This window comes from Danaus plexippus, chromosome 2, assembly GCF_018135715.1.
Source record: "Danaus plexippus chromosome 2, MEX_DaPlex, whole genome shotgun sequence".
NCBI classification, from domain to species: domain Eukaryota; kingdom Metazoa; phylum Arthropoda; class Insecta; order Lepidoptera; family Nymphalidae; genus Danaus; species Danaus plexippus.
Window position 1 is genome coordinate 6,701,159 of NC_083537.1, and position 10,417 is coordinate 6,711,575.

Below are 10,417 nucleotides of genomic sequence, written 5' to 3' on the forward strand. Positions count from 1 at the left end.
TATAATTTAGAGATGTCGACGGTCAAAGAATCCCAGGTAAGCGAATTATGAAATTTATAAATTGAATATTATTTAACAACACATCGGATTTTTTTAGCGAATAATAACTTAAACTTATTTATATTAAAGACTTTCACAACTTCAAGTTGATATGATTACAAGACTCGTCTGTGGTATATGAACGAGGTGCATTCAATCAATGTACCGAAAACGCATGGGGGCCGTAGTTACATGTGCCATAAGACACGGTCAAATGTAACGTACGACTAGTTGGTGTTAAATGCCGATAGTGGGACGTACATCGATTTTGAAATGCGTCGCGAACGATGGTCTCACAGACGACGGTCGCGGTCTCCGTCGCTGGGCTGACTGCCGGCAGCCGCGCTGCGCGGTGCGCCCCCTCCCCAGCCCGCGCCGCGTTTGTTTTGCTGTATTTTCGTTGTTAATCATTCTCCTTGACCTTGTGCGACGACGAGTGGTCCACTGCACACGACTGCGCACCCCTCACCCTGCCACCCCCCCTCTATGCCTGTCTCCACGCACGTGCTACTATTCTTTTTAGCACATCTTTCATTTCATTGTCATCCCTAATGAGTAAGAAACGACTCGCAAGAACGAGCACAATAATACTCTCGGTAATAAGTTTTTGTTTGAACTTTAGTTTGTCTTGAAAAATAAATTCATTAATTACGTTTTTAAAGAAAGTTATCGAGTGTATTAATTTCTTAGGTATTATAGAGATAAGTGTTTTCACTTTAATTTAATTTATCCTTATCAATACCACATAAACGCTGATATAAAAATATTTAATCGAACTCAAAATTAGCAAATCGTAGGTAATTTGATTTATATTCCTAAATTATGTTAAATATATGTTTCATTAAAAACTTTAATATTTTAATCTAAGAAAACTATTTTTCATATTTTTTATAAAATTTGTATTATGTCAAAAAAATTAGCAATGAGAAAAAGTTTGTGATTTTTGAACGAATTTTGGCGGCGAATATTTCAAAAGAAAGTTACAACTATTTAGGTACATATAAGTAATACTTATTATAATTTTTTAAAGTCGATGTAAATGTATAAATAAATTATATATAATATATATGTAAATACTGAACACATGAAGTTTATTATTAAAATATAAATAAAAACAATACAATTTACTTTAATATCATTAAGCTTGTGCTGCCCTCTGTTGAATAATTTGTCAGTTATGATCCACGCCATCCATTGGAAATCCATTGAACTAAACATCACTTAAAATAAGTAAAATTTTATTTAACAAAGTGATATGTTTTTGATTAAAAACTGTATATAGATAGAAATTTCACGTTATATTATTATTGTATCCAACTTGCAAACAAATTTAATTAATAAAAAATTAACAATAGCATTAAAAAAAAAACTTAAGTTTACTTATATAAAATTCAATAATTTATAAATAATGTTAAAAAATATTTTTGTTTCTTGTCTTATCAATTCTTTAAAAAGAATTTGAACATATTAGGGTCACACATTGATTTTTCAAAACTACATTATACTGTTTGATTTATCATTACTAGGTAATGGTTAAAAATTAATTATGCCATTCATTTTGATATATTGATATGATTATTAAAGAAATTGTTAGTGGATATTTCTCGAATCGATTTTATTTTATAAATTCATTATTCATCGTTGATCTAGGACATGTGTAAAGCACAAAGAAAATTTTAAAGTAAGCGAACCTTTATATAATTTTTGTAGACACTTTGTATTTTATTAAGAGGTTTTAATCAAATTATATAAATGTTAATGTTCTTATAAGAAAAATGACAGTATTTCAGTAAATATTGTCACTATCAGGCTTATAAAAATGTTTGGAATTAGTGATATATTTATCTTTTTACAAAACTTTAATTAGTACACTTAGAATCAATATAATTATATATTTTATTATAGTTTTGATATAACAAAAATTATCAGGTAATGCATAAAAATACCAGTTTACATTCAAAGCTTATGCTATAATGATAAAAAGTACAGTTAAAGTCAAGATTTGTTTAGTATTTATAATTTGGAAAACCATTGGGTTTACTAATGAATACACTTAGTTAAAAAAATAACAGAGTTAGTGTTATGAACATATAAATTGAACTTGCCTGGGTCTCTCGAGGGCTCCATCATCTGACACTAAATATTTAGCGTTTATAACACCACTTTCCTATATTACTACAGTCACAACGATGAACCTGTCAGTAACTAAAAAGGTCGTTGAACTAAATATACCTACTAATGCAAATAAATTCACTTTTAAGATGATATCTTATGAACTCTGAAAGAAACTATATAAACAAAACTTAATTAATGTTAACAGGAAATTGGAAATAAAGTATTTAACTCTAGACACTCAAATTTCTAGTCCAAAGTATCTAATTTCGCACAGAAATGACAATACCAAAAACATATAGCGTCACGTCAGCCAAACGTCATTGTTTAAGCGCAGAGTCTAGAATTAATTATAAAATTTTCATTAAACCACTCCAATGACATGTTTTTATCAGAATGTGGAGTTTTATGGAAAAAAATAGAGTTAAATTTGGTAACTGTATTTTTTAATTACTTTATTATAATCTTATTTAAATTGAGAATATTAATAAAAGGACAATATTGCAACTACAATCTTTATATGAGAACATTATTCACTATAGATTATTTCGCTTATTTTTATTGTTACACAATTACATGTATTCAAAATATATATATCATATCGCTTTCACTCCATATTTAATGTATATATAACTCTACTACGTGTATTATTTAAGATATAAAAATATTTATGTTTATATAGATGTAAGAAGTTTTATGAAAGTAGTTAAGTTTTCTTTGAATAAAACTATTATATACAGGTAATATATCAAATAAACAATATCTTTTCTTTGAAAACGTTTTAAAAAGTGTTCATCGTCTTGTAATTAACATTGGAAGGGATGTTTTAAAAATGGAAAATATATTAATAATTTAATAAAAGGAAAGAAAAGTTAAGTATATGTTGATTGATATTGGATTTCGGTAGTCATGAAACCACATTATATAGAATATTAATGAATGGGATGAATCTTTCGGAATCTATGCTTTAAGTTTGAAAATAATATGTATGCTACAATCTGTTGAGTGTTTGTTATCTGTTATATGACTTTCATTAGTTTTACACAAGTTGAGGCCGAGTGACTTGTATTTCTTTTATATTATAAAATCATACTTTTTTATAAAATACAAAAAATATATATATATTATACATAAAAATGGAAAATAAAACAGATTTTCAATATCCTCATACATTTGTTTTGCTTGGAGCATCGGGAGATTTAGCGAAAAAGAAAATTTATCCAACTCTTTGGTATTTGTTTAGAGATCACTTGTTGCCAAAAAATACAAAATTTATTGGATATGCAAGGACTAAGCAGACTGTAGATGAAGTTAAAGCAAAGACAATGAAGTACATGAAAGTGCGGCCCGGTGAAGAAGAAACTCTTAAAGCTTTCTGGGACGCTAATGACTATGTTCCCGGTTCTTATGATAAAAGAATTGATTATGAACTGCTTAACCAAGAAATAAGTAAACATGAGAAAGGTCCTCTAGCCAATAGAATATTTTATCTGGCTGTACCTCCAACTGTGTTTGAAGATGTTACAATCAATATCCGTAATGCCTGCATAGCATTAAAAGGTTACTCTCGTGTTATCATCGAAAAGCCTTTTGGAAGGGACGATGAAAGTTCAGAAAAATTAAGTGATCATTTGGCCAGATTATTTAAAGAAGAACAGATATATAGAATTGATCATTATCTTGGTAAGGAAATGGTTCAAAACTTAATGACTATTCGTTTTGCCAACCAAATATTTAGTCCATCTTGGAATAGAGAAAATATAGCATCGGTACTTATATCATTCAAAGAACCCTTTGGGACAGAAGGTCGTGGGGGCTACTTTGATTCTTTTGGTATTTTAAGAGATGTAATGCAAAATCACCTATTGCAAATTTTATCCCTTGTTGCTATGGAAAAACCTGTAACATTAAATCCCAATGATATAAGAGATGAAAAGGTCAAAGTACTGAGGCACATAAAGCCAATAGAGTTAAAAGATATTTTAGTTGGGCAATATGTGGGCAACCCCAATGGAAAAGGTGAAGAGACCCAGGGTTACCTTGACGATCCTACAGTTCCCAAAGACTCTGTGACACCCACATATGCATTAGCTGCCATTTATATTAACAACTCCAGATGGGAAGGTGTTCCATTTATACTCCGATGTGGTAAGGCTTTGAATGAAAGGAAAGCAGAGGTAAGAGTACAATATAAAGATGTGCCTGGTGATATATTTGAAGGAGAAACTAAGAGAAATGAGCTTGTGATCAGGGTTCAGCCAGGTGAGGCTTTATACTTAAAATTAATGTGTAAGTCGCCCGGTATGAAATTTAACTTAATGGAAACAGAATTGGACTTGACCTATAGCATGCGTTATAAAGAAACAGATGTTCCTGATGCTTATGAAAGGCTTATCCTTGATGTCTTTACTGGGACACAAATGCACTTTGTCAGAAATGATGAGCTGAAGGAGGCATGGCGTATCTTCACACCGGTTCTGAAGCAACTCGAGGAAGAAAGATTTAAACCTGTTCCATATGTTTATGGCTCTCGAGGGCCCCCTGAAGCTGATGAGAGATTAGCTCAGTATGACTTCAAATACTCTGGTTCATATAAATGGCAGAAACCTACATTGGGTTGAGGTTTATTTAGTTTTTAATTTATTTATTGGTGAAGGTATGAATTATTTTTAATTTCTAAGCATAATACATTCACACAAAACTCCTTTTAGATATATAATCAGTGAACATTCCGAATCAATGCTTAATGTGGAAATGTTTATATAAAGGTCATTTTAAGGTCAAAGACTAGTTGGGCCTTTATTGGATTGGATGTTTTCGCACAACAATATCATTCCTACACAATATCATGGTCCAATACAATACAATTTTTTTTTTATTATTTCTTATTTTATAACACAATATATTCAATAAATGCTTGTTAAGTTTCATTGATTATGCAGAGGTCAGTCATTTCACCTTGTATATGGGCGCTTGTTATATTGTAAGTTAAATGGTGACTCTTGTTATAAATTATCAATGTATTTTTTTATAAATAACATCAGAATATTTGTATTTGTTTTGTGATGATGATAAAGCAACATTTTGAACTACTGTTAGCACATCAGTGTAACAGAAAAATGTATATCTAATAATAATTTAAGAGAAAATGTAAAGATAAGTAAATTCTGATTTTATTACAGTTGCTCAATGTAAAACTATTTCCTCTTAATATAACTGGTAAACAGGAATATAATTCTTGTTGTTACCGAAGGCAGGGGATAATCTTTATTGAAATAATACATGCTATAGGACTAACATATCACTTCAGCCACATTGTTGTTCACAGTTATATACAAGGTTATAGTTATGTGTTTTAATATAGTAAGTACATAATAAAATTATGATATTTTTAAATTTAGAATATTAAATTTTGTGATATAAATTTTTACATTCAGAAGTGCCTTTATTACTGCATTTTTTAATAAGACCTCTTTCTTACTAAATGTTGTTGTATTTAATACAATTAGATAGTGTTTTTATAAGTACATATTTTGTGATTGTTTTTATATATTATATTCAATAGGGATAGAGGGAGTTTTTTTAACATTTTTACAACACTCACAGTATGGATAGGAAATAAACAAATTATTTTGCAAATATTTCTGTCTTTTTCTTTTACATATAGAAACTGTACTCTAAATTACCAGCCATAACACAAATTAAATATTGTATTTTATTAATTTTAATAGACAACGCCATAATTTATTCAGATTAACCTGAGCCACATGCAATTGTCTCTTTTTATAATTATAAAGTAAAAAATTTAAATGTTGAATTCAATAATACTGAATTAAAATAATGAAATAGTTCTTATATTAAATGGAAATTAATTCAATATTAATACAATAGAAATTGAAATTTGTGATTTATATATTTGTTCTACTTTCATAATAAATTTAGATTTTTAATGTCGAACAGACCAAAAAAGTCCTGTTAATATTAGCTAAGTTACAATTGAAAAATTGTATAGGACATTTTGTTAAGACATTAATTTGTCAAATAATTTCTATAAAAAAAAAATATATATTACTTTTTTTTCGTTGTTTTAAGTGAAAATTTTATAGCCTAAATTTTCACATTTTTAGGGCAATAAAAATTAAAAAAAAAACATTAACTGTCTGTGTCTCAAAAAAAAAAAAATTTTCATTTCGAAGGAAGTATTTTTTTTTACTTACGTAACGGACAATTTGGAAAAACTATACGATAAATTAAAAAACTTCTTATAAATTTGTAAAAAAATCTTTAAAATAAAACATGTCTATAACTTGTTTTGAAGTTATTATTCGTTATCATAAAAAGTTTTAGTACCTACCTACTGTTAACTATACGGATTCGAGTGTTGTTACTCGTCGCAAACAGCGAGTGGATAATTTATTAATTAATGTTACTAATGATATACTCTTATCTATTCCAATTCACTTAACGATATTAGCTACCATAGTTAGGTATATTTTGTTTTTCTTTCTCGTTCCATTTTAACTGTTTTTGCTTTAAAGTAGATTCATAATGTATCTTTAAAATGTCTTTTTTTATTTAAAGAAAATAGAGAAAATTAAATTATATTTTTTAATACGATTAGGTATAAATATTTTAATAATATTGTAGTCTAGGCCTAGACTCTAGAGTAATAGAAGATTCTAAAAAACATGCAGCAGGTTTTGTGGACCTCCTCAGTTATTATAGCCACATCACACACGGAGTGTTTGTAGTTTTTCGCTACTAAACTTGAATAGATACATAATAGTTTATAATAGATAGTCAAATTTTGAACTTAATCAGCGAATAATTATTAATAAGTAACTCAAAACAGTCTTAAAACATTTCTTATATCAATAAACATCTTTGAGTTTTCCGAAAAATATATATATAGGTTCCCGTTTAATTCGTGCCTTAAGTAATCCTTGAAACAGTTAGAAAAACGATAACTTCCATACGTTTAATATTTTTAGATTAAATATCTCGTATAAATTTAAGGACATGCCATAATCAACATCGGATTAAAAAGTTGTTGAGTTTAAAAAATAATTATTAGTAAACAGCAATTGTACGTATTTTAAATAAGCATATTCATCATTAATTACGTCTATCATTTTCTGGAGTGTCATGCTCTCGATAATCGTATTTTTTTAATATAACACCTTTTTATCACTTCTAGTGTTTCGATATATTAGATTAGCAATGAAACTGATTAATAAATTGCGACAACTTCAAGTGAGTACAATGACTGGGAGAAGTGTAAATGCTTCATGATTATTTCCAGCATAGAACAAAATGAACATGTACCTACCCTACAAAATATCAATAAATATCTTTGAGTTTTCCGAAAAAATAGATAGTACCTACCGACCCGGTTCATAATATTATTATAATTTAAATGTACAATAACTTATTGGTTGTGTCTCACAACAAAAAATACGAGTTTATAAAGAGTTAAAATACAAGTAATCTCCAAAAAATATATTCGGTTCTTTATAACTGTAGGTAGATGAATAAAAAAAAATTCTAAATTTACGACTTTTACTTGCGTCCGCGTATTTTTCATATAATATTATAAATTTAAATTCGATAATAGTCTTGTCTGCTAATAATCAAGTGTTAATTAAATATTTCTAACAATTTTGTCAATAGATTACAAGAGTGTGATTTGGAAAATAAAACGAGTACCTAATCATTATTTGCAAAAAAAAAAGAGATAACTAAAATGGACAACATTTTCTACCGGATGTAAAAGGGTAATATTACCAGAAATATATTACGCATTGTTTTTTAATATAATGCCACATATTTTTTTATATAGAGTAAATAAAACAATCTGTTGTCTGGTGTTACAACTATTTTATTCTTATCTTAGTGAGCGAGACGTAGTATGATAATTTAAGATGATTTCAGGTAACTTATCATTTTATTCAATAACATTTGTTTTTTTTTTGCTTTAAAAATGGATGAATCTATATTTTATTGCAATAATTTTTAAAAAAATCAACCCGTTCTTTTAAAAATATCCTAGCAATAGAAAAAACATTTTGTAGGGAATTTATTTCCATAAAATATGGGTTACTTTTATCTTTCAAGTTTTCCCATAAAATTATGGAAATAAGATTTAATGAACATCTCAGAATCTTATAAGCAACAGTATGCCTCAAATCTTTGCCCCTGCTAGCAGGCTATCCTTACTTGTTTTAAGAAATCTGATTGGTTCGAAGGCTCATAGTCTTCCGCAAGGTGGGATTGTAAGTTAATCATTACCCTCGACTTTTACTATCTTGATAATCTTTTTAAATTTTTTTATTGTCTCTATCATCTATAGGAAATTTGCAGCTCTATATCAAGACACTTACATAAAGATTTAATCTAATCTGTCCGTGTAATCTAATGTATCTTAAAAGTCTAGAGGATATATTCATATATGCTTCCGAAACTGAGTGAATCTTTCTTAGTATCAGTTCATATTGTCAACATTAACTCTCAGATAATTGTCTTATGGTCCTGGTTAAATAGATTAAATAATTTATTTAGACAAACAAAATAAAAAAAAAAATAGTTACGGATACCAGTATAGTTAATATTTATTGAATGCTTTATTTAACTTAGAAACTTTCATCGCGTGAATACGCAATAGCTACTTAGTAACCCTATTAATATAGGTAGTAGAGATAATTCTCTATTGTAGATGACCGTGATTTTTTTTTTCAGCTAAGGTTTATAGAATTTTATTAAACGCTTATTTGTGCTGTTATGTTTTTTATTTATTTCAAACATTCAATCGACTATCGACATACCCTTGATAGCTGATGAACTGAACTGGCCACCTATTCTTAGTCCAATTATTATAAAGGTTTACTTCCGAAAATCGACATACGCAATATATTACCATAAGGGTAAGATGCCAGGGCTCCCAGATCTCACTTTAGTGACTACAGCAAACGTATACATATCTGCTAGCTTACACCGACAGCCAATTCTCATGTACCAGGTGGTACAGGTAAGTAAAACTTGTACTCACTTTACTTATAGTCTGAGCTCTGATTTTTACGTATGTTGTAGGGAATATTGTAAATAATTTAATATGGTTACTGCCGCACACCTTCTGTTTTCATAATTTTTTTACGATACACTTTAAATATTGACGGCAGAAAATCACAATGTTTTGTGATTTTAGCATTAATTTGCAATCATTTGAACAATTACACTATAATAAATCATATAAGTAATTATTATGACAAGCTTTTATTGGACAAATTAAAAGATCATTTTATTGAAACAATAGGTATTAAGAAGGCATTTAATCATATATCATGCATACTCAATACTGGATGGATGGATGGATGGATGCAAGATATCTGGCCTCTAGGATTTGTCTGGCAACTTACAAAATACATTTAAATAGCCCCCTAAATACCAGTATTTATTTCTTTAATATTTAACTTTTTCCTGCCTACTTGCAACAAGTATAAAAAAATGTCAAACAAAAAAAAAATTACCAAATTTTCTAAGACGACTGGGCTATATGAAAATGTTAAGATTTATGAGAAAATTCTGGAAGTTGTTTTAATATTCGTGTAACATTATTGTATACCAGGTGTCTCCCATATAAATTCCAAATCCGTTTGACATTGGTAATGGGGTACTCCATTGTAATCAATCCTCTAATTTAAGTGTTCTTCGACACCACATGAATTTCGGAACATTTTATCTGATGTTACACTAAGAGAAACTATGTTTATGTATATATATTTATATATGAAAAAAGCGTGCGAATTTATATTCATAACTACATCATGATATATGATGAAATAATATTTTAATTAATTCCTTTATTTATATTGTATATCCTCTTTCTATGTATAGTAATTATATCGACTACAGCTGGAAGTTCAAAAAAAAATACTTAAAATTAATTTATTACTAACAATTAATTCTAATTACAACTTTCCGTTACAAGATGGAACAAAGAATTGAAATAATGAATTTTAAAGTTCCATTTCAAACGCTTCTGCAAGCCGTGTGAAAATTTTTATTTTTTTTTTATTTACCCTATTCCATTCCCATCGATTCCTCGGTGTCTGCACTTAGTATTTAATATTATTTCTATACTATATCGTTTTTAACCTGGCTTTGTCTGGGTATTAATGTAATAAAGTTATGATGGCGTAACATAGTGATATCGTTGCTTAATGCTACTCAATAATGTTGTATCTATTGCACCCTTACATAGAAACACATG

The 10,417-nt window shown here is 28.5% G+C and overlaps 2 protein-coding genes across 6 annotated transcripts in view; one reads left to right on the plus strand and one right to left on the minus strand.

Annotated features, from left to right (window-relative positions):
• The window catches only part of LOC116779430 (protein ultraspiracle homolog), a 22,798-nt gene extending 20,383 nt beyond the window's left edge, over positions 1–2,415 (minus strand). Inside the window, exon 1 of one of the 5 annotated variants that reach the window (XM_032673698.2) lies at positions 2,145–2,415. In XM_032673698.2, coding sequence (XP_032529589.1) covers positions 2,145–2,169 — 25 coding nt within the window. In that variant the 5' untranslated portion in view covers positions 2,170–2,415. Of the gene's footprint in view, positions 1–205; positions 413–2,144 lie in introns of those variants that run through there. The other 4 variants (XM_032673696.2, XM_032673695.2, XM_061521565.1 and 1 more) reach the window with 4 other exon arrangements.
• Positions 2,416–3,195: 780 nt separating this feature from the next.
• Positions 3,196–5,792, plus strand: LOC116779621 (glucose-6-phosphate 1-dehydrogenase). Its single transcript, XM_032674003.2, has one exon. It carries the CDS (start codon positions 3,288–3,290, stop codon positions 4,770–4,772), a length of 1,485 nt encoding a protein of 494 aa, XP_032529894.1. The 5' UTR covers positions 3,196–3,287; the 3' UTR covers positions 4,773–5,792.
• The last annotated feature ends 4,625 nt before the right edge of the window (positions 5,793–10,417 follow it).

Coding starts and splice junctions, on each gene's coding strand:
- LOC116779621 (XM_032674003.2), top strand. CDS start 3,288: ATGGAAAATAAAACAGATTTTCAATATCCTCATACATTTGTTTTGCTT.